This window comes from Dunckerocampus dactyliophorus, chromosome 5 (genome assembly GCF_027744805.1).
Source record: "Dunckerocampus dactyliophorus isolate RoL2022-P2 chromosome 5, RoL_Ddac_1.1, whole genome shotgun sequence".
NCBI lineage: Eukaryota > Metazoa > Chordata > Actinopteri > Syngnathiformes > Syngnathidae > Dunckerocampus > Dunckerocampus dactyliophorus.
In genome coordinates this window covers 24,558,058-24,583,562 of record NC_072823.1, presented here as the reverse complement: position 1 = coordinate 24,583,562, position 25,505 = coordinate 24,558,058, and the positions used below count along the sequence as shown (strand labels likewise).

The following is a 25,505-nucleotide window of genomic DNA, read 5'->3' as shown; positions in this document are numbered from 1 at the left end:
CCCCTGTCTGAGACCACATCCAGGGGGATTCCATGCAGTCTCAAGGCGTGAGAGACTAGTAAGTCTGCCGTCTCCAGGGCCGAGGGGAGCTTCGGGAGTGCTATAAAGTGAGCCATTTTTGAAAAGCGATCCACTATGGTGAGGACGACTGTATTTCCGTTAGATGGTGGAAGTCCTGTCACGAAGTCCAGTGCTATGTGGGACCATGGGCGGGAGGGGATGGGGAGCGGTCGCAGGAAGCCCGCTGGAGCCAGATGAGATGGCTTGTTCCGCGCGCAGACTGGGCAGGCGGCCACGAACTTCTGGACGTCCGCTCGGAATGACGGCCACCAGAACCGTTGTGCCAGGAGGAAAGCGGTGCGGGAGACTCCGGGGTGGCATGCTACCTTGGACTCATGGGCCCACCGGAGGACCTCGGAGCGGAGTCCCGGGACGACAAACAGCCGTGCCGCCGGACAACCTTCAGGGGTGGAGATTTCTTCAGCAGCGTTGGCCACCCGCCGCTCGATATCCCACTGAAGGGCACCCAGGATCCGGGACTGGGGGACGATGTATTCCTGGCGGGGTTGCTCCGGGGCCGGTGCGTGTAGTCGGGAGAGGGCGTCGGGCTTGGTGTTTTGGGAGCCCGGGCGGTAGGTCAGGGTGAAATTGAATCGGGTGAGGAAAAGGGCCCATCGTGCTTGTCGGGGATTGAGATGCTGAGCGGAGTGGAGGTATGACAGGTTTTTGTGGTCAGTGTGAACAATGAACGGGAGTTCAGCACCCTCGAGCCAGTGCCTCCACTCTTGCAACGCCAGGATGAGTGCCAATAATTCTCTGTTGCCAATGTCGTAGTTGCGTTCGGCTGGGGTCAGGCGGCGGGAGAAGAAGGCACAGGGGTGGAGCCTCTGGTCGTCGCTCGAGCGCTGGGAGAGGACGGCCCCTACGCCGGTGTCTGACGCATCAACCTCGACAATGAATTGAGAGGAGGGGTTAGGGTGAATGAGCACAGGAACCGAGGTGAATAAAGATTTTAGCTTACTAAATGCTGCGTCTGCCTCTGGGGTCCACCTAAAAGGAACTTTAACAGATGTGAGCTTCGTCATTGGTTCTGCGACCCGGCTAAAATTCCTAATAAATCGGCGATAGAAATTGGCAAAGCCTAGGAACCTTTGAAGAAGCTTCCTTGATGTAGGAACGGGCCAGTCGACCACAGCCTGGATCTTGGCTGGGTCGGGACTAACTTGGCCTTGTTCCACAATGAACCCCAGAAAGGAAACGGACGACGAGTGGAAAGAACATTTCTCTGCCTTAACAAATAATTTGTTCTCAAGTAGCCTTTGGAGGACCAGACGAACGTGCTGGGTGTGTTCCTCGAGTGAGGATGAAAAAATTAGAATATCGTCCAAATAAACGAAAATAAAGCGGCCGAGCATGTCTCGCAGGACGTCATTTATGAAGCTTTGGAACACGGCTGGAGCATTGGTGAGTCCGAAAGGCATGACTAGATATTCAAAGTGTCCGAGAGGGGTATTGAACGCGGTCTTCCATTCATCACCCTCTCGGACACGAACTAGATGGTAGGCGGAACGAAGGTCAAGCTTAGTGAATATCTTGGCGGAATGGAGGGAGTTAAATGCGGAATCCATGAGCGGTAATGGGTATTTATTCTTTACTGTAATATCATTGAGAGCCCGGTAGTCTACACAAGGGCGGAGGGACTTATCTTTTTTGTCCACGAAAAAAAACCCAGCAGCTAATGGGGACGATGAAGGACGAATGAGGCCAGCTGCGAGAGACGTGGCAATATACTGCTCCAACGCTTCCCTTTCAGGTTTGGAAAAGTTAAATAGCCGTGCGGATGGGAGGGTAGCACCGGGAAGTAGCTCAATGGCACAATCATATGGTCTGTGAGGAGGAAGTGACTGGGCTTTTTCTTTACTGAATGCTTCACGGAGGTCGTGGTAAACTGAGGGTACCGAGGTGAGATCAATTCTTTCCGGCAATTCTATCTGGGCGGGCGGAGTTCGTGGACATGCTGATTTGAGACAGTGGGTGTGACAAAAAACGCTCCAATTAATAATGGTGGATTTAGCCCAATCAATGTGGGGGTTACTTTTGAGCAACCAGGTAAGCCCTAATACGATGGGTGCTGAACGGGAAGGAATGACTAAGAAACTCATGGTCTCCGAGTGGTTACCAGAAATGCGGAGAAGAAGTGGAGTGGTTTGGTGCGTGATAGTAGCAAGGTGACGCCCATCAAGGGAACGCACAACTTTAGTATCAGATAGTTTTACCACGGGAACACCATGTTGTTTGACAAACCCCTCATCAATAAAATTGTCATCTGCCCCTGAGTCAATGAAAGGGTTAATGTCTAAATGTTTGGTAGGCCAGGAGAGAGTACCTGGGAGTTGTAGTCTACCAGCCGCGTCAGGCTCTGATGTCATCCGGGGGGGCGTGTCTCCGGACGCGCTTGGAGAGCGTGGATGTGCAGCTTGGGTGCGTGGGCTGTCGGGACGGATCGGACAGCTGGAGAGGGAATGACCTGCCTGGCCGCAGTAGATGCACAAGCGGAGGAGCTTGCGGCGATTCCTCTCCGCAGAAGTGAGACGACTCCCTCCCAGCTGCATAGGTTCGTCGAGCCGAGGTGCAGGAGTGGATTCCATGTAGGCGGATGGCCGGGGCGGTGTCTGTTGGAACTTGTAATCGCCGCGGCTGTAGCCGGGGGTGCCGCGTCCCCGGTCCGCATGGCGGTTGCTGAGGCGCTTTTCGATGCGGACAGCCAAGGCGATGAGGTCGTCGAGGGTTGCCGGGGTCTCCAGCGGAATCATCTGGTCCTTGATGGGATCAGCCAGGCCAGTAAAAAATGCATCCAGCAGGGCCGTGGCGTTCCAATCACTTTTTGCCGCAAGTGCGCAGAACTCGACGGCGTAGTCGATGGCGCTGCGGCGTCCCTGACTTATCCGCAGTAGGGCGCGTGCTGCGTCGCGCCCGGGAGGAGTCCGTTGGAATACCTGTTCCATCGCCCTGGTGAAGGCTGAATAGGACGAGCAAGTGGGAGATCGGCGGCTCCATTCCGCCGTGGCCCACTCCCCTGCTTTGCCAGTCAGATGGGAAATGATGAAGGCGATCCGTGCCCGCTCGGAGCGGAAGGCAGCCGCCTGCAGCTCGAAGTGGAGCTCGCATTGAGTGAGGAAGGTGTGTACCTCACCGGACTCGCCGGAGAACCTCTCGGGTTTGGACAGCACTGAGCCGAGCGCAGGTAAGATGGCGTCTGACGAGGGCGAATGTTCTGTGGGTATTTCAGGGTTAGCGGGTGGTGTGGTGGTGGAAGATCCTTGCTGTAGGGTTGCGACCAACGCGCCGAGCTGTGTCTCCAGAGCCTGCATGCGAGCGTCTTGTTGGTCAGCTAGGCTTTTAATGCACGAACCCAAAGCATTAAGTTGTTCCTCTTGTCTGCCCAGGCGTTGAGCCTGGTGACGCAGCGCCAATTTAATGGGCTCGGGCTCCGCGGGGTCCATTGCTGGCTGGTTTATTCTGTCAGGTTCTCGGTGTGGTTAGGACCCCAGATGCAGAGGCTTAGAGTTCGTGTGGTGATTCAGGACTTTTAATGACAAAAAGTGCAAGAGAGAGTAGTTCCAAAAACAGAAAGCGATGGTGTTGTGGCAAAAACAGAGACAAAAGGCAAATGAAAGTTACACCATGAAGAAAAGTACAAACTCTGGAGTTAGCTGGACGGCAGGGAGGCGGCAGGTCCAAATGGGCATGGAACAACGATTGGTAGCAGAAGCACTCGGGTGTGTTGCCAGCAGAGGCGAAACAATAAACCAGCGGCTGCCAGCTGTGGGTAGTTGGCTTAAATGAGTATCGGGTAATTAGCAACAGGTGTGCCCAGCGTCCCCGCCTCCAGCCCGCTTAAGGTGTAACTGCAACAATAAAGGAGAAACAAGCCAGAAGAAGGCAGGTACCACGCAGTGACAACCACAACAAATGGTAGTCACTAGCACATTGTGACATTTTTGCTCTATTTTTCTTTATTTTTGTTTTTTAAAGTTTAATTTTATTCTACAATGTGCTGCAGCCCAATAAAACATGGCCGCACTTTGGACACCCCTGCTGTCAGAAAGCTATCCATCTAAGAACGCAGTGTGTTACCCAACGCTAAAATGCACCCCATCCTTTGGGATGCTATTAGAATGTTCATGCACCTAATACTGTGGCTTGCGAGTGTACATTGGAGTTTACGTAGTCTTATTCATTTCGTTTATTTCATGAAGTTGTTCCGTTTGGGGTCCCAAAAGACGCATTGAAGTCCCATTGGAATCACATAATCGACAAAAATGGAACAGAATTGTTGCTCTGCTGCCCTCTTGTGGTCAACAAGTGAACTGCTCGATTATTCATCAACTATGTCTTTGACAATGAAAAGACCTGGATTTGTTGTACAGATTGGGATTAAAGTGTGTACGTTTTTTCCTACAATATGATGGTGGCAATATTGTTTATATATATATATATATATATATGTATATGTTTTTTATTAAATTAAATGAAATAGTTTAGCTGTACTGTTCCCTCATAGTCATGCATGTTGTCGAACCAGAATACTGGACCATAGACGAAATAACGCTGATTAATAGATCACAGCATATCATAACATTGCTCAGATACAATGAAACTAACATCTTTTTTTGAATTTCCGTACACAGAAAAGTCACTGTTATTAGTGGCTGTAAGCCAGGGGTGACCAAAATGCGGTCCATTTTGTGGCCCCGTGGTTGTATTTTTTAACAAGAAAACTGAACCCCCAACAGCAACAAAAGACCTGCAGTAATTCTACAAGAATAAAGTGATAGTATGAGGAGAAAAAAGTTGGAATTGAATGAGAAAAGGTCATTTTAATTTGTAATATTAATTAATTTTAATTAATTTTAATGTTGTAATATTATGAGGGAAAATAACATCATTTTAGGAGCATAAAGTTGAGATATTGAAGAATTATGTTTCTTTTTTGAAGTTATAATATAAAAAACACACAAAACAACAAATAACATTTACATTTTAACATACATTCTTGGAAATTGTGGTTGTGGAAAAAGTTATAACGTTACAAGAATAAAGTCAAAATATGGGAATAAAGTCATCATTTTAACAAGAAAGCCCTGCGATTGGCTGGCGACCAGTCCAGGGTGTACCCCGCCTGTCGCCCGAAGTCAGCTAGGATAGGCTCCAGCATGCCCCTGCGACTCTAATGAGGATGAAGCGGTATAGAAAATGGATGGATGGATTTTAACAAGAAAATCAAAAAGTACAAAGTTAAAATAGTTGATAAAAAAATGAGTAGTACAAGTCAACAAAACGGCTGTAATTTTACGAAAATAAAGTCGTATCCTAACGAGAAAAAAGTCGCAATTTTACGAGAATAAATTCCAAATACGAAGCAAAAAAAGTCGCATTTTAACAAGAAAAAAGTCTCAAACGAGACTAAACTTGCAATGTTATTAGGAAAAACAATTTCATTTTAGTAGCATAGAATTGAAATATCAAAGACAAAATATGTTATTTTTTAAAAGTGGTAATATTATGGCAAACAAGCAAAACAAAATAAAGTTCTAAAGTTATAATATGAGAATAAAGGGCAAACATTACGGGAATAAGGTCATAATATTACGAGAAACAAATTGTGAAGATTATTTATGGAGAAAGTTGGAATATTTGGAGAATTAAAAATTGTACAAATGGGCAAAAAAATCAAAGATGGAAGTTCATACTACGATACGCTTTTTCACTTTCATCACAAAGTTGAGATTAGTTGTTAGTTTCTTCTTGAAATATCACTTCTTCGTATATCTATGTGTGTTGATTTACTCAACATTTATTCATATTTACTAGATATCAAAGTGGCCCTTGCATCGTTTCACTTTTTACTATGTGGCCCTCGATGGAAAAAGTTTGGACACCCCTGCTGTAAGCTGTATAACAAGTTGATGCTGCTGCTGGTCACCGCTAGAGGGCGACAAACAAACAAAAACGTTCAGTCTGCCAGTATTACCTTTCATGCATTTAAAAATGAAACACAATATATGACGTACATTATATAATGACAGTGAAACAATGTTTAGAATAGTTTGGGGCTCAACATGTACAATAATTTAAGAGAAGTATCGATGAGAGTATACTTGTATTTATTAAATACCCTGTCCCTAATATGTTTATTATTGTGGTATACAGTACAGTGGTATTTCTAGTATTTAGGGTCACAGTATTAGAAAGACTGAAGCAGTGCACAATCTAAATTCCTAAACAAATTGTGTAGTGCTCTTATTAGAATGTGTTTGTAGATTTACGATAAAGGTGGAACCTTTATGTGTGTTTAAATCGAGGGAAGGAGGAAAGAATGAAGGAAGGAAGGGAGGCTATGTGAGGCCTCAGGCTTAAGCAGCGAGATGCAGAATGATGGAGCGGAGCCATGCATTATTTAGCCCTCATTAGCATAAGACACAATGTTGGGAGATGTTTTTGATGCTTCCTCACTCCATCGTTGTGCTGCTCTGCCAAGGAAGGACAACTAAACGAGCACAGACCCCGCAGCCCCTTGGATGTCTTTTGTGCTCAACACTGACAGCATTATTCATCTTTCGTTTGCTGACTTTTGTTTAACATTGTTACATCTTACATTGTTACATCTTACTCTTAGCTGTCACATGTGTGATTGGATGACAGCTGGAGGGTCTGGACGATACCATCCCGGAGGAACTGGTGATACTAAAGCAACATTCGGCAATGATATTGCGATACAGCCATGATGGTATAGTGACAATAGTGATAATAGTGATAGTTATGACGGTGCGTAGCGTGCGTGCGAGAACAGTGTGATTGTGAACACAGTGCAGGGGTGTCCAAAGTGTGGCCTTCTTTAATAAAATTAAAGAAGTTTTAGGGAAAAACAAAGGTTACGAGAAAAAACGCTGACCAACATTAACAGCATTGATTATTTTTTCATTGTTTCTGTAAGGCGAGGGTGTGCAAAGTGTGGCCCGTGTGGCAGCTTGTTTTTTATTGGCCTGCTTGTACACAGAAATACAATAAAACAAATGTAAAAAACCCTAGCAAAAATGAATGATATACTTTGTCACCTATAACACAAAGCTGACATGCCGGATGTGTTTTTTTTCTTTGTAGACTGAAAAAAAAAGGTCAGCGTATATACAATTGTATATAATACAAAAAAATATACATTGTTTACACCTGTTTCAGGGACCACAAAATGGGTTAACAATTTAAAGCCATTCTGTGGAAATGGAGGTTGATCAAGCCTTGGTAGTTGGTGCAACTATTTCCTACAGGTGTTCCAAGTTCTGGAGGACTTACTATCTCCTCTGTCTGCATAAAAACAGAGTTCAGAACATACTGTACTATATCCTTGTGAACAGAAAGAGAAAGTAAATGGCAAGAAAAAAGGGAATTAACAATGGGAGAGAGACAGACCATCTTGACACTTCAAAATGTAGGTTTTTCCTCCAGAGAAATTGGAGTGTTCTAAAACTTTTGACCAGTAGTGCATATACAGTGATTTGTCTAACAAATATAACCCTTTAGCTTTTCAAATGTTGGAAAAAATGAGTTTTCTCCTTTTTAATGACAGGTGGTTAACACATCCCGCTAAGCACTGCACCTTGTATTTTTTTAAACATCTTTAACGTACAAAGTGTGTCAAAATGGCCCCCGCATCTTTCAGTTTTCCTGTACGGTTTGCGGCCTTTGGTGGATAAAGTTTGGACACCCATGTCGTAGAGTATGGTGTGATAGTGGCAATGGTGTATAGTGAGATAGAGATAATAGTGTATTGTGTGACAGTGATAATCGTGCGTATTGTGATTGTGACAGACAACATTCATGGTCATCAGAACGTGTTGATGATATCAGGAGCTAGGGTGTGATCCCACCTTGACTTGTCGTTCCTCGCCGTCCTTTATTTAAACATTGTACATGTTTCTCTGACACATTACTGCACGTTTTCCCTGAGGAAAGAGGCCCCCGGTGTTTGCAATAGGGGGGTGGCTGAAATCCATCTCCGGAATCCTGCTCCTTGTTTTCATGCAATAACAAGAACAAAGCAGGTAGACTTTGTTCCAAGCTGCAGCAAGAAGCCTTCATGTTCTCACGCAGGTCACGTTGTGGTGACCCACCTGTCCTCAACTCCTGTCTCGTGAATCACGTCTCCACAACATGACTGTTGGGACACGATGGTGGTGAAGTGGACAAAGTTTGATGAACAAAGACGACAACATTGTGTCGTTTGTCACGTGCTCACACATCTCCATGATGTTTCTCGTGTTTACTGTTAGAAAGGTACAGTGGTACCTCGCTTTACGTTAATAATTTGTTTCAAAAGGTCAGATAAAAACCAAAACACAATTTTCCCCATAAGAAATAATGTAAAGCAGTTCCAGACACCCAAAAATATGAATACGTTTTTTTCTTACTAATTATCTAATTATTTCAACTAATTATAGTCGATGAGATGGAATTCAACAGTGTTTGTAACCTTCTTTATCAAATTGCTGCCACTTGCTACTTTCTTTGGCCCCATGGCGGGTTATTTAACAATCAGAAATGCATGGATAGTGAGTCCTCTAGGATGTGTCTTTATCCGTCAAGTACGGACAAAAACAAAAAGTATGCTCACCTCTGGAGAGCCAAAGCGTTGTGACTGAAAACATGAAGTTAGTCATGAAGGACATGATTGGTGCTTCGGCTTAGGTCTGTTTGTCTTCTAAGTGAGGACGGGAACAGGACAGGACGGCACGTAAACATGGCACGAGCACGCCAACACATGCCTCCCGGAGACACGGACACATGCCGGAAAATGAGATTCCAATGAGCTCAGCGTTCCTGACGAGTGACTGCAAACGCACCTCACGTGTGCGTGTGTAGGCTGTGTTTGTCTTAATAAAGGACTGGAGAGCAGCAGCAATGACATGTTTGCTGTGTGCAGACGTAACTTTACTTACACACAGTGGTATATGCAGTATTATACAGTATGTACACACCACATACTGTATATATATACTGTAGTATATATTTGTATTAAATGCATTAAACAACGAACATCGCTGACGTTTTTATTGTTGTGTGGTGGATTTTGCGCTTGTGTTGACACTTCTCAGCTGCTGTACCATTCTCTGCACTGTGGGGTGTTGCCAAGTAACAGCTTCTAAGTTTGTTTTTAATTTATGACATGAGACCTAACTATGAAATGTTCCACTATTATTATTATTATTATTTTTTTTATTGAAGGGGCCCCACCCTGGTCATCTCCGTGGCTTTTAAAATTATATTGGATCCCCCTTCGGGCATGTACTATGGTAAGTTTATTTTAATAAAATACTCCACAAATCTCAAGTTGTGTAAAGTGCAAATCTGCATTCTTCTCTTGGCCTAAACGCTCGGCCTCGCCAGTCTCCTCCACTGACCACCAACTGCTGTATTGTGGTTGGTCGAGGGTCGTGCCCCCCTGCGCACCGCAGTGTTAAAAGTTATCAGCAAACAAGAACTTTTAGATAATGTAGAACAAGAGCACAGCATTTTAAACATATATATAAGTCCAAAAAGTTGCAAGTGTAGGACAGGGTCCCAACATCTCTGAGTTAAAATAAGTTATTACTCTATTTTACTGTATAATGAATGGAGTGCTGTATGCAGGGTCATTACATGATACATTGTAGGTATAATGCACATCAAACTTAAAGAGAAAGTATGTTTTCCTGGTGTGTGTCCTAGCTATGTAATTTCTTTTACAAAAATAAAAAACCTCGCAAAAAACCTGTGGAAGAGACGTCACTTGTTAGCTGTGAGTCATCAGTCGTCAGATGTCCGCCTCTCGGCGGCGTCCGTGAAGGCAGCGCCAGTGTGGAGAGATGAAGTAGGACAGGAGGACACCGGAGCGGATCATGGCGGCGCCTCTGGGCCGGGACTCCCTACCGGAACACTGGTCGTACGGCGTGTGCGGGGACGGGAGGGTGTTCTTCATCAAGTGAGTGTCTCCGGTTGCTTTTGGCGGGGATTCCTCGGCGCTGGTGTAACAGGTGTTTGTTTGTCTCCTCCTCCCCCTCGACTTCCTCCCCCTCCTGTGTGCCCGGACGGCAGCGACCAGACCCGGGAGACTTCCTGGCTGCATCCTCGGTCCTCCGAGCCGGTCAACTCAGGACACATGATCCGCTCAGGTGAGCTAGTTTGTGAGCGGGCTTGGCTCGGTCCGGTCCGGCCCGGCCCCACTAGAACCGGCATGGCGAGGGGACAAAACTTTCAAGCTTCCTTTTGTTTTTCTTTGCAGACCTGCCGCGGGGTTGGGAGGAAGGCTTCACGAACGAAGGGGCAAGCTACTTCATTAAGTACGTCATCAACAGGTTTGCTAAAGTTGAAAGTTAGCTTCATCATGGCGGCCGCTCCTCCAGGAGCGCTGCTAATTAGGGCACAGCTCACCTGACCCCTACTTAACCACCCCCCCTGCTTTTTTATGCTCGTTTTTTTTCTTCAGTAAAGAAAATAGCTGTTGGCTGTCCTAATAGCAGTTTTGGGCAAATTATTTTATAAAAGTAATAAGTTAACATTACTAGATACTTTCCCAAAAAGGTAATGTAATCACTCCTTCATAAATATAATGAAGTACTAGGGGAAATAATTAACGTGTTTTGAAAAATATATGGCTCTGCTTTGTGCTGCTCTTTGGAGTTCTGATGTTCATGAATGCACCTCGTGTGATTGGTGGAGAATAAGGAAGTGTTGTATGAGTGAGTGTACGCAGATTAGTGTGCAAGTTTCACTGTCGGTAATGGCATTGTAACATTTGAATTAGTAATTAATTTGATTGTTCGTAACACTGTTGTTTTCAGGCTGCTACTCCCAGCACTGTCTTACAATTTGCTAAATGATTCAATGTCTAATTTGCATAATCGGCCACGTCCTGTGAGTATAGGACTCGTCCAGAGCCCACCTTGGCGAATGCCTTCTCCAATTTTCATTAAAAGCATCTGTTGTAACACATGGATTATTTCCAGCTGCAATAACCCTCTCTATCTCTCTTCAATTGCCATTGTTTGCGTGCAACAAAGGGAATTAACAAACTAATAGGTTGTGTTTGCTCACAGAGTTGACTACTTAACTTTTGGTTACAAATTTATATTATCATAAACTTCAGGTTACTTGTCCATGTTGGTCATTCTTTCTATAGATTCATATTTGTTTGCTACAGCTCTTAGATTGTGCAGGCACTTGGAATGGAGTGGCTGGTAGCGGCTCGTAACGTGCATTTAGAACTTTTCTTTTAGTAGTTCTTAACTAATCCAGTAAAACAAGGAATTAGACTAATCTAAAACCCCTGCCCCCAACTAAGCCTCTGATTTGTGTTTGGATTCATTTGCCAAAATGTAAATGACTTTAACTGATGATCATTCTGCTTTCACCGAAATCTATTTATTTTAATGTAGTAGTAGTAGCAGTTGGTAATTAGTGTCAGCAAGGCCAAGTGTGGCTAGCATGTTGGTTGTATAATTGAGTATTATTGACCTGAAAACAGTAGACGTAGCTGTATGATGAAATGATGCAGGTTAGCAACATTTAGCACAGTTGTAGTGATGACGCCCATGTTTGACATCAGCCATGTTTGCTTGCCTACTACAGGTCTTTGCCTGGCAGGCATTGTGTCAATATTCAAATGATGCTTTGTTTCTATTTTGATCTGTGGCATGTAGTAGTGTTACAAGCCACAGGCCAAGCAAAATGCTTACAAAGCACCGCTAAAAGGATTTAATGTTGCCATTGACATCATTTGGTATTTCATCCACATTCATACATCATTCTGTCCAACGGCTTCCATTTCAAACTTCAACAATTAGCGAAGTTTTTGGCATTTCTTTAGGTATACACGATTCTGAGAAAAAGGTGAATCATGATTTTGTGGCTTAGAATTGAGATGACAATTCTCTGGAATCATTTTATTCTTTCATTCATTCATTGTCTATGCCGCTTGTCGCTATGGTCGTGGGGGTTTGCTGGAGCCTATCCCAGCTGACTTTGTGTGAGAGGCGGGGTTCAACCAGCCAATCGCAGTGCACATGCAGAGAAACAACCATTCACACTCACATTCATACCTGTGGACAATTTACAGTCTCCATCTAACCTAACGAATTACCTTGGGAGGAGGACGAAGTATCCGGAGAAAACCCACGCACGCACAAGGAGAACATGCAAACTCCATGCATGACCAACATGATTAATGTTCACACATTCATGGTGTAGAAATAACATCATGAGACTCACGGAAGTTCAACAATAAATGAATTTTGTCTCATGCCAATGTAAACTAGGGTTTCAGGATGCTAGCTGATGTGGAAGTTTGGTGTAAATAAAGGATGAGAGCTACGGCTACAGCTAGGCAAGTTGATTTATTTGCACAGTACGTCTCTGTTAGCAACAGTCAATAGACCTTTTCAACTCACACAACACTCTTCCGGCCGTCAAATTGTTTTAACGAAATAAGGGTGTCATTAAAAAAAAAAATAGCCTACACCAGTGGTTCCCAAACCTTTTAAAGTTGCAAACCCCTTCAGACATTTGATATGATGCCGTGTAAACTTAAACCTTTTTATCTTAATTAAATTGAAATATCAAACATAACTAATTGGTTAATTAATTTTGTAGTAATTTTGGGTCGAAAATGTGTATTTTGCATGGTCACATTTTGATAGTTTCACATGAGCACTGATAAATAGATAAGTAATCATTGTACATATCTTTTATTCTAGTCTGGTGTTGGCATCTTTCCGTATGAATGAGTTGAATTTGAGCTTCATTTTTTTGTCCACTTACGATAGCTATGGTTTAAGTCTGCATATTAAATTAATACCAAGGGAAAGTTTAACTACCATGATAAAGCAGTATCCAAAGTACAAAATGCTTACAACCAACGATAATGATAAAGCCTCATTTTCGGGGGAATTCCTACTCAGAGTGACAGTTTTTCTCCGCTGAGCCGTGCGGTGATTGGAACACCGATATAAATGAAATCTTCAAGATTAAACACTCTTAATGCACAAAATAATCATCAGACTTACATATTTGTTAATGTGATGCACACAGAGCAATGAACAACGTCATGCTCTGTCTCCTTTCTGCTCTGTTCTCCTTGTGCCGTGAGGCATTCAGGCGCACTCGTAATTGTGAGTGTTAGGCGGTGTTAGGTGAGTGTTAGGCAGTAATTGTTTTTTGTTTTTATTCACGTACCCCCTATGACAATTGGTGAACCCCACTTTGGGAAAGGCAGCAAACAAAATATACTACTTTTCAAAAGTAAACATCTTTTGTGAAAGTGTACTCCTGTAAAAAGAAACTTCATAACATTTAAATTCCAAGTTGAATGGTTTGATATTTATATACTGGTTAAAAATAGCCCTGCAAGAAATTCTTAGTAAAGTTGATAAAAAGTTAATATCAAACAAAGAAGACATTTAATCCAAAAATACTTCTGGTTAGCGCTGTCATTTAAACCATGCCAACTTTTATGAACCTGTTTGTTTAAAAGCATCGGAATCAAGAATCATTTGGAACCAGAATCATTAAAATTCAACCCTACTGAATATTGGGGGTGGGGGAAATAATTGATCCTTAGATGCATTGCCATGCGGACATTAAATAAAATCGATTAATAAATCATCAACGCTGACGGAACAAAAAAAACGGAACAAAAATACGGAAAGTGCAAGTGCCACCCAGACAGCTTATAGTGGTGCACATAAGTACAAGACGCTACCAGAATGGCTGAGTGCAAACTCCGACCCGCACTCGCTGGATTTAAAGCGAGCGTCTGGAAGCACTTTGGCTTTCACGTAGTTGAAGGTAAAAATGAGCTGGACAAGAGCCAGACAATATGTAAGCTTTGTCATACTGTACAAGCTTACAGTAAAATATTTTGGGAACACGACAAATATGAGAAACCACGTAGCACGTTTCCACGTGAACCAGGAGGAAAAACAGCCAGCTGAAGTTGCTGCCAACCAGATAACCATCGAGCAGGTGATAACTAATTTTCCACCCTACTCGGAAAAGTGCTTCTTCTTGAAACACTTTTATTGCGAAGGATTTGTGGCTGTATTAGATTGTAGAGAAGCAGAGTTTTTGTGCTTTGTTGTGCACTTTGGAAGCCAGATACAACATCCCATCACAACGTTATTTCACTGACACTGCAATTGTGAATAAGGGTTTTTTTGGTTATTCATAATATATACTGACATCTGCAAGCAATATTCTTGTATGAGAGCCGCTGGTACAGAAATCTATATTTTGTGTGACAGCTGTTTTTGACTTTGCTATACAGCAAAAATATTTTGTCAGAGATTCTACTTTGTGGAAATTCACTCATCGCGGTCGGTTGAGGAACCAATTAACTGCGATAAATGAGGGACAACTGTATATGGTAGAGCGCTGCCATTTTTTGCGGTTCGGCATTTGCTCCCCCACATATTTGCGGATTTCTTTTCTCTGCTTTAAGTTGTAAACAATACTTAAAAAAAATAGTGACTTCAAGGGGAAAAAAGTATGCTGCAGCTATGAATCCAGCACACAAGTCACAAGTCAATTGGCTCACATTTTCCAGCAGGAAGACGCTTTGACAAATAATTCTTCAAGGTTGGCAGGTGTGTACACACTGTTTGATAGCCTCTGGCTATTTGCTGGTATGTTTGTCCCCCAGTAATGTTTTCTTTGCCTAGACTTGTTCCCCCCCCACAGCTTGCATTGTATGACAAGCTCTGCATGCTAACCCCCACTCACACCCTCTCACACAACTACCTCTGTTATTGTTCAGGTGCATAGAGGATGTTTGTCTTAGACTCCTGCACTGCTACACAGACACACACACACACACACACACACACACTCTACGTGATGTATGTTGGTCTCTCTGCCAGTTGCCCACTGTCACACACCCGCTCTCAGCAGGGGTGTTCTGCTCCAGCAGGAGGAGGGATGAACCTCCCACTGGATGGTCTGCATGACCGGCGTCACTGAGGGGAGAGAGGGGGCCGAAACACGATCACATTCAGAGTGAAAGAGGCTTCTGTCCCAGCTGCCTTTTACTTCCTGCATGCGACAAAGACATGTTCAGAAGGTAGTCAAGCCACTAAAAAGTGCTGAAAGTGCATGTGAAACACTGTTATCTGATCATTTTATGTTGTTGTACAAACACTTTCAATTGTAATTGAAGTGTTCCCCCTTTAGTTCAGTTTGTTCTTATACAGAAGTATAGTACAGAAGTACAAAAGCGACAAAACTAGGGGACACACTGATCAGGATTAGCCACTAGTGCTAATACAACATGAGTTTTCCAGGCTGGTGCACCTACATTACACACCAATAGGAACATCTGGAATCGACATCGCAATGACAGATGTTAGCATGTTCTCTTTAGGCTTAAAGCGGTGTTCCCCACAGGACTACAATGTATTTGTGACAGTGGGTAGTGGTTTGCATACCTGACCATTGATACATTTATTTTACGGACGCTGTAGGAGAGGCAAGAAATGAGAGAAAAAGATGAAAAGCAAAACAAATTTCTTTAATAATAATATAGGATTAGATTTTATATAGTGCTTTGCAAGACACCCAAAGCACTTCACAATGAAGCGAACCCCTTTTTCATTCACTCCTCAGTCACACACACTGGTGGTGGTAATCTATATCAGTAGCGACAGCTGCTACTGGGGTAGTCTGACGGAAACGTGGCTGCCAATTCCCGCCTACGGCCTCTCCGACCACCATTCATACAGCATTCATACACCAGAGTGGGCAGCACTGGAGGCAAGGTGGGTGAAGTGTCTTGCACAGGGACATAGCAACGGTGACTCGGTGGGGGGAGCAAGGATTTAACCACCAACCTTCCGGTTTCTGCATGACCTGCTGTGCCTCCTTCGCCACTGCCATCACAACAAATGCAGATAAACTTTAGAAATACAAATGAGCTTTCTTCCATCGCTTCTTTTTGTAGTTTTAAAAATATCTCACAAATGGGATTTTAGATGCTTTCAGATGGGCCACTTTCATGTCAATCTCCAAAGTGCCCAATAAGACCGGAAAAAGTTGCTTGACTTGTCGCTAGTTGCCTTTTTGAAAAATAATATCTGATTACTTAAATATAGTGTAGCTTGTTGGGAAAGCGTACGATGGTTTACCCAGCATGCCTTGCAGTGCGGAGACGGGTGTAATTTTGCGTGTTTATTCGTGTTAAAGTGTTTATTTTGATTCCATTTGGTGTAGTTGATAAGGTTGCATCATGTGTTCCAGATGTGTTAATATCCTGTGGTTATTGTTGTTCCTTTGTGCAGCATAATTGCGCTGATAGCTGCAAATAAAGGAAGGCAAACTTTGCTTCTGCTTTGTTCCTGTGCAGCTCATACTCGCAAAGTTGGCAACATCGATCACTCCTGCTGCATTTCTTGTTCTATGGCAGACGAGGTGCGTTTGAGATGTGCTCAGAAGCGGAGTTATGATTCATGCCACCATCACAAATAAATGAATGAATGAATGAATGTGAAACATCTTGGCAACCCTTGCGTGGCTTCCAAAATGTACCTGTCTTTCTTAACAGTTCATGCAGGGAAATGGACACGTCGTCAGCGTGCTTGGAGGGTGAAATCCTTGAGAGCAGCTGCGTGGTGGCGTGAACGCTGCATGGCGGCGAGTGTGCAATGATGATGGTATCAGAAGGCCATGACAAAGAGGCTTATCTTAAATCAGCTTACATCATGTCAGGAGTGTGGCCTTGTAGCCCAGCAAGAGCAGATATCATCAAGACTGTGGGAGAACTTGGCTGGAAAAGTCAATATTTCTGTGATTGAAAGTGTCTCAATGATACTGTATTTTATGAGAAACAATAGCTGATAGATAATTCTTGGAAGCATGACAAGGTCACTGCTTGTATTGACTATCATTGATCAGAGCTAATTGATGTATTATGTGTTTTATTCTCTGCTGGTTGCTGCCATTGATCACTTGTAAGAGGAGCGATCGCATTAATGTCTTATTACGTCACATCAGGATATGCTGTTTTATTTCACACACCTTAGCCTCTGACTCGTCCTGCAGACTTTGAACTGTGAGGGTAAATTAGTAACGAACCCCCCGCCTCTCTTCTGGTACTACGCAGGATGAACACCATAGATCATTAATAGATTTTAGCAGAGGGCAAGATAAAAATGTATTGCTTTTGTTTTTTGGTTGTGAATAAATTACGATTATAGTAATATGTCGGAAATAGTGGAAATACAGTGGATCAAGCAAAATGTAGAGCAGAAATGTAGCAGTCCTAGAGTGCCCACAATTTTTACATGTTTTTTTGTCAAGCATTGAGATTTTGAACTTCTTTCAGCAGTCTTTAAATGCACCATGGTTTTGTGCTGTGAGACGCAAAAGTGCTTTCGTAGCCAAGCAGCCTATCTTGGACAGCCTCAAAACTTGCAGCAAGGTGAACACAAGGTAATAAATGATCATAAATTGTTACTGGAATCACAACAGGCGAGCAGTGTCAATTATGTAGATGCGGCTTGGAGAAATGCCTTCTTTCTCCTGGTAGCCTCTAGCGCTAACAACCAGGCTAAAGGCTCCACTGTGACTCTGATCCCAGCTGTTCACTGATTGTGTATTATTCGTTTTTGCTCGATTTGTGCAGTTGTTATGCACTTAAACGATGGAATGTATGAACATAAAGATCTGTAAAACATTTATGTATTTTTTTGGTTTTCTGTGTTGCTGCTGGTTTTACTGCGATAATTATGACAATTTGTTGTGGATTTTATGTCATATTCTTAAATGTATTACTTATCATTTTATGTATATTATTGAACTACATAAATGACTCAAAGTGACGCAAAATTCTGTTAAAATAAAAAGGCATTGATTTTGGACAAAATTTGTATGTTTTCCTTTTTTAAGTATCAGTTTGGCCACTGTTTAATCACCAGCACCGCTTCAAAAGTACCAATTTGGTACTGGTATCGGATAATATATAAACAATACCCAACCCTATTAAGACATACAGTATATGATTTAAAGCGTCATGCAAAGACAATGAGCGATGAGTCACAGTTTATGGCTGACTCACTGTGTTCATGCTGAAAGCTCACAGCAGGCTCACTGACTAATGATTTATTGACAACTGTGTGTTTGTGTTTTGTGTGCATGCATATGCGTGTGCGTGTGTGTTATTGTGTTGGAACATATTCTTCTTTTCATCGGCTCATAATGCAGAACAAACCGACATAAAAGAGACTGTCTCGACTGAAAAGGTCTCTCCACTTAGTGAACTTGAACTTAAAAAGGAGATGTCTTTGAACACGTCTTTAACGCCCACATCCCAATGAAAGATTTTGTATTTTTGCTCTGTGTTACAGTTAGGCATCACTTGTATTTTGCAGTGTTCACTTGCCCATAGGGAGATACCATATTTCGTTAATGTGAAATACTAGAGAATAGACTCAGTCAGTTTTCTTCACTACTGTTATGTTAGTTATGATCGATACTAAGAGTGTGACAAAATATTGATCGCCATATTTAACCTGATAATGCAATTATTGATGTGCAGTATTGGCATATCAAGATATTCTCACATATCATATCGTAAGGCACACTGAGATTCCCAGCCCTAGTAGATACTGCCTTGATCCCGATGGAAATTCTGGACTGAGTGAAGTCAAGTCTCAAGTCTTTCTCAAGCAGTTAAACCTCCAAGGTGTCTACTTTTCCAGGGTTCTGAGCTCTGGTTTTCAGTTTTAACGAGGCTAATTAGTGAGAAATGAAGCAACAATCCTCTATAACAGGGCTGATATTTTTAGAGGCTTCTTTTTGTAGCGATGAAGACAATTCTTAGGTGTTTCACTACCCTCCGTTTGTCTTTTGAAGTTTGCCTGAAAATAAAATGTCCTGCATATTTAACCTCACCCTAGGGCTACAGAATGAATAGTCAGAATCTCACAGAGGATCTGAATTCAGCTCACATCCGACAGAATGACTTGTGGCTCTTCAGGACGCTCACCCTGAGTGCTTTGAATTGTGTTCTAATACAGCGGGGAAAATAAGTGTGCTGTATTCCTGCACAAGACAGGAGGGACTGATTTGAACTGAGGTAATGGCTGCAAGAGAAAGGAACACACAGTTCCAAAATGAGGACAAGGCAAGCCAGGTCCAAAGCATATGAGTAAGATAACCTGTCCCTTGATGACATCTGTCACAACTTGATCTGACCCAGGGAAGATGCAAGCCAGTTTGGTCTTTGACCACTGAACTCGGTGTACCACCTTGCACTATATGTAATATTTTGCCTTATTTAGCTATTATCCGACACAGATATTCACAACAAATGGTCATAATTATCGTACATGGCAAAACCAGCAGCAATCCAGAGCACAGGGAATGTGAAAGCACAAGATTTGACAGTACTTTAAGTGCATACATTCCGCACAGTTCAAGCAGAAATTGATAAATGATACACAATTGTGGCGATGTTACACTCTTGTTACAACAGTGTTTGCGACTTAATCCTACATGCAAGAGTCGTGTTGAGCAAAAAGACGTTAGGTGACAATATCACCTTCAACACTGATTGCAGGTGGTTGAGTCTGCATCTTTTGAGGTAAAGTACAACTTCACGAACCTTTGAGCATTTCAGTGAGCATTTTAGCTAGATGCTCATCTGTGCAGGTGAAAAACTATACCTCATTTTTGCCAATATTTAGCACCAAAGTGAAACACCACTATCTACTTACTTTTTCTATCTAGTTACTATCACTGTAAGTCTGCACCGGCGCCATTGTGGAACTTGTGAAAATGATCCCAACAACACTATCCTGACTGTCAAACACGGATGTGGGGAACATGGATTAAAATACTCCTTTTTATACTTATCTTTCTCACTGTATCGCTTGATCGCATTAGAAAGCGTCACGATGAGTGGTCGTCATTAGGCTTTGCAAAAGCTCTTGAAGTCTTTTCGAGAATGTGTGACCTTTGTGCCACATTTGGCTTGAAATAAATGTCACTGCTGCACTTCGGTCCATTGGGAGACATCTCTTTCATGCTCAAGTCAAAATGTCAACAGATATGTGTGCATGGCAGACTGGCAACATCTGTGTCTGCTTACCTGCAAAAAAACTGCTGTATGTCTGCTATTTCGCCCCGTAGCGTTATGCTATCTTTTCAGGCAACATCAAACACAGAAGATTGTCTTGAATTCTTTTGGTAACGGGCGTACATGATCAGTTCATTTCAGCCTAAGAAACACAACATATCATTTGGCAAGTGCACAGGTGTCAAACAGAAGGCCCAGGGGCCAGATTTGGTCCGCCACATCTTTTTTTGTGGCTCTCGAAAGCCTGGAAATAATGCATGTCAAAAATTTGTTCTGTCAGTTTTGACAGAAAATATGTACTGTAAGCATTTGGAGTTAAAAAATGTTTTTGTCATGGTGGTTTGGGTGGAACCACCCCCATTCCACCCAAACAACATTGGCATTGTCATTGGCAGGCAGTGGCCTCATTCCGCAGTATTTTAATGACTGTCATTTTGCACCACAAAAGCATAAAACCAGTCTTGGTTGGGGCATGCCTCTACCTTAGAGAATAATGCTTGGATTTTGCTCTATACCAGGAATGTCCGAAGTGCGGCCAGCAGTTGTTTATTTATTGGCACAAATGGAGCAAAAATGGAGAACTGAAGTAGTAATTTTATAAGAATAAAGTCAAATGATTTGGAGAAAAAAAGTTGTATTCCAATGAGGAAAAAGTAGTAACTTTACGAGAATAACGTCGTAATATTATGAAGAAAAATGGCATGGTAATGGTTTAATTCATCCTGAACGTGCATACAAGTCACACTGGAGCACATTGCATAGTACAATTCACAGTTTCACATGTCCAAAAAAGAGTAGGAAGAAGCAAAGCTTATTTAATCCTACCCCTCATTAGTTTCACATCAGCTACAATACATTTATTCACCTCTTGTTTTCCAAATGTACTTTTTGCCTTTTGTAAATACCTAGGAAAGTGTTAAGGCAGTAAACAGTATAGTGCAAAGATAGTCGAGGTTTATACTTATTGTAAGGGAACTGCAGACTTAATGATAATAATTGACAATTGGTAAAATGGTTGACAGAATCATAACTTAATAATGAGTGGGTACAGACCATGTACTCACCAGAATGAAGAGTTAGTAGTCAGTGTACTGTAGTAGTGGTTACATGTAGTACTGTATGTACACAGTGGCTCAGGTCTCTTCTTTGTATTTTGTGAACAAAATACAAAAAATTGTGAATTTTGTACTTTTTCTTGAAATCACTCATTTTAGTGCATTGTTTAAGTTGCTTACTCAGTCCGTTCCATAACTTGATTCCACATACAGAAATGCTGAAAGTTTTTAGTGTTGTCCGTGCACACGAGTGTTTTAGGTTTAATTTTTTCCTAAGATCATATTTCTCCTCGCTTGTTGATAAGAATTGTTCGACATTTGTGGGTACGTAGGTTATTGTTTGCTTTATGCATAATTGTAGCCAAATTCTAACAATTGTGATTTTATACATAAAGGGTTTGAGTGTTTTCTGTAAGCCGCATTATGGATTACCCTAAGTGACCTTTTTTGGAGCACAGTTAGTGAGTGAAGTGCACTTTTATAGCTATTACCCCCTAACTCTGCACAATAAGTTAGATATGGTAATGTCAGTGAACAGTAGAGCCTATGAAGTGATTTTTAGTCTAGAACAATTTTTGCAATTTTTGCTTTTTTTTTTTTTTTGAGTATTGAGGTATTTCTTGCCACTTTATGTTGTATATTTTTAATGTGGGATTTCCAGTACCTCCTCTCATCTGTTTTAACCCCGAGAAATGTATTTTTGTTCACACTGTCGATGTCGAGGCCATCAATTTGTATTTGCTCATACGTATCCTTTTTGCACTTACCAAATAGCTTTACTTTAGTTTTACTTAGGCTCAGGGATAGTCTGTTTTTATCAAACCATCTTTTTAGTATAGTTAAATCATATGCAATTTTTTTTATTAGCTCTTGTGTGCTGTCTGCAGAACAGAAAGTTGAAATGTTAAAGAAAAACTTTTTTCAAACAAAACAACAAAGTTGTAATTTTTGTAAAATTAGGTTGGAGAAAAAGTAATAAATATAAATAAATATAAATATAGTATAAATAAAGTCATAATATTACGAGAAGAAAATTTTATTTTATAGGATTATTTATGAAGACAGTTTAAATATTTGGATTAAAAAAACCCCAGCAAAAATGGAAAAAAGAGCAAAGACCAATGTTCATACTGAGATGCATTCTTTTTCTTGAAATATATTACCCCGCCTGTCGTCCGAAGTCAGCTGGGATAGGCTCCAGCATGCCCCCGCGACCCTAAAGAGGAGAAGCGGTATAGAAGATGGATGGATGGATGGATGGATGGATGGACTTCTTAGCATATCAACAAAATATCAAAGTGGCCCTTGCATCCTTATATTTTTCAGTATGTGGCCCTCGCTGGGAAATGTTTGTACACCCCTGCTCTATACCCTTAGACTAGAGCTATCCTATCTTGTCTTTGAGCATGAACTAATAAAGTCTGTTCTCTTCTTTTAAGACAACCTGAACAGTTCAGATGCGATCAATTCAAAGCCCAGAGAATATAATGACCTGGATGAATGAGAGTATTTCACAGTTACAGATGGCCATTTGATGGCAACTATAATTATGATGTGGCTCTGACTAGTGCTATTTGTTGTGCCATTGTAACTTTGGGGTCATTTTTTAACATAATAGAAATAAAAGCACAATGGCACCAAACTGGGCAGGCAACATGAAAGTCCAGATATGGCAAAGTGAAACAATGTTACCATTTTGGAGCCTCATGCAAGCCAAAACATTGAGAGCCTGTTTGTCTGGTCCTGCTCTATGTGGCTGCTGGGACTGGAAATTGCGGGGGGTGCCCATCTGTGTCCAACCCGGAGCAAAGGAGGGCAGACACAATGGCCAGATTGAGGGATGCTGATGCACACGGCGCAAGGGAGAAACAACATGTTTGTTGAAACATTGTTGCCGCTCAAAGTCAGGCTGCTTGTCTGAGACAATTGCCCTTCTGTCAGTGTAAAGACATGGGCGAGGTTGCCAGGGATGGGCCAACAAAACATTCGGAGGGGCTTTGGGTTGGGAAGGAATGTCACCAAGCGTTATGAGGGTCAGGACTGAGGTTTTGCCAAGTTACTAATAATCTAGGGAAGAGGTTGCTGGTTTCTCAGAAGGATGGGGACCTGCTGTAGCAGAGACCAGGATGCCAGTGTCCAGTCTGTTCCTGTCAAACATCTGGTCTTGCCCAGGGCGACGGAGATCGTGACAAACCTTGACCATGAACTCTATGACTTGAGGTATGCTCCTTCCTGCTAAATGTTCAATTGTGCACCTTAGAAAGTTACTAGTGTTACTGTAAGTACAGCATAGTGGGGCAAAAATTGGGTTTCCACTATATGTGGAAATGATGGGTGGAAAATTATTGTGAGTGCATTTTCTGTGACAGCTGTTTGTGCATGTGTAAATGATATGGGCACATACACATGCGTGCGCACACACAGACAGACAGACAGACAGACACCAGTGCGCGCCCACTCAAGCATGTGCTGGAGCATGAGTGTTTTCATTTGAATCATGTTGTGTATATATTATAAGAATTATATGTATATAATGTTTGTCATACAGTCTCTTTGTCTCGGTGGGTGGAGGCGGGGCTGGTATCATACACACAAAGTGCAGAAGAGAAATTAAATTAGTAGATTGCAATATATTGTCATATATATTTCTTAGATTTTTTCATTGTACTTTTCCTAAATATAATGTTTACGTCTCGTCCCATGAACCGAGGTGTCTCGTGACACCTCTAATAAATAAGTTTTATACACGTAAACACAAAAAAATCAGGCCAGAGAGGCGTCTGGAATGTGTCTGTATAACCATCAGAAAGTAGGTAGTTGTACACGTGCTACAGCATGTATTTTAATATGCAAAGCAGGTGCTGCAGTAGAATAAGACTAAACCTGTTTCGAACATGGGAACAAATGAGAAAATCAATAATTCTCTTGTTGTGGTTCAGAAAATTCGACCTAACTAATGTGGCCATCGAAAGGTTCCCCGAATGCTCCTGCTCAGCTGTGCTTTTTTTTCCTGGTGTGATGAACGGAATGAAAAATAGCTACCACTCAAGTCTCTCCACTCTCATTGTACAACCTTTAAAAAATGTGGTCCAGATGGAATGTTAAAAATTGAATATCCAAACACACGCCTGCAGAAAGTATTTAAAATTCCAAGCACCTGTTTGTATCCATTTGAATCACACCTGTTTTACATGAAGAGCTGAACCAAAATACACGCAAACTCTCATACTGACAGCAGACTCATCAAACACAATCACTTCCATTGCCTCCTCTGTGCAGCACAAAAACACATCCATGACAAATGTGATGCAGTTGTTGTATGAAAACATGTTGACATTGGCTCGTGCACTTTGTGGTTTTGTTTTTGGAAGCAATGTTGCATGGAAGTTGAGGGCAGAGACAGCATCTCCTCTTTGAAACGAACATGCTGTGAGGACTGACTAGTTGTTTATCAGTGCTGAGTGTGGGATAGTTAGCATGTGGTGTAACAGTCCGCCATAATCACTGTTAGGTACGTACTTCGGTTTTAAGGTCACGGTTTGGTTCATTTTCAGTACAATAAGGAATCAAAAAGCAAAACATACAACTGCTTTGCTTTTGCCGAAGCAGCTTTAATGCTTTTTAAAATGAAACATTCAAAATTGCAAACTGCTAGCAGGAAATTCTCAAATAAATACAATTCTCAAAAAGTAAAGAAATATCAAAATATATAAATTAATAATAAAGACCACTCCACTGCTTTGTTATTACTATTGATTTCAGAGGATCAGCGACTTGACGTGTAATGTATTGTTGAAGTTTTGTGATTTCTGACGGTGATTTCCGAACTTGCCATGAGTCCTGAGGGGGGCAGTTGAGTTTCCTGATGTTGTTGTGGCGTGCTTCGGCCGAGAGTAGCCCGTTTTGTTTTTGCAATAAAGACATTGTAGATCGACCACCTCCTCGTCATTATTACAAGGACACTTTAATGATGGAAGAGAGTTTTCAAGCTCTAGCTTCTCTTTGGTACTATCTGTATTATTGATTCATGCTAGCCAAAGTCTGGGTTGCACTGTATTGTTATTGTTGTATTTGTTTACTGAGTAGACGTGTGACACGATGAAAACGTTGTCCATCACTTTTAATGTGGACTTTGTAGGAAATCGATATGCCGTACCAATTTGTTCAGTACTGAAAAATCTGATTACGAATATATGTATCATTACATACCTGCTATGTATACATGCTTCATGTTAGCAAACATAACTATACAGTACATGGTTACATTGTTGGCCTTCAGCTGAAATTTTTAC

General features: G+C 42.0%; 1 protein-coding gene and 1 long non-coding RNA gene across 5 annotated transcripts in view; both read left to right on the top strand.

The window, feature by feature from the left end:
* Positions 1–269: 269 nt before the first annotated feature.
* Positions 270–25,505, top strand: part of LOC129181598 (pleckstrin homology domain-containing family A member 7-like) — a 126,698-nt gene continuing 101,462 nt past the window's right edge. The window contains exons 1-4 of one of the 4 annotated variants that reach the window (XM_054776996.1): positions 270–3,244; positions 9,283–10,018; positions 10,132–10,208; positions 10,319–10,391. In XM_054776996.1, coding sequence (XP_054632971.1) covers positions 9,936–10,018; positions 10,132–10,208; positions 10,319–10,391 — 233 coding nt within the window. In that variant the 5' untranslated portion in view covers positions 270–3,244; positions 9,283–9,935. The remainder of the gene's footprint in view (positions 3,245–9,282; positions 10,019–10,131; positions 10,209–10,318; positions 10,392–25,505) is intronic. The other 3 variants (XM_054776997.1, XM_054776999.1, XM_054776998.1) reach the window with 3 other exon arrangements.
* On the top strand, positions 14,985–19,843 carry LOC129181602 (uncharacterized). Its single transcript, XR_008570463.1, has 3 exons — positions 14,985–15,148; positions 16,427–16,491; positions 16,625–19,843. It is a non-coding gene; the product is annotated as an uncharacterized LOC129181602 (long non-coding RNA).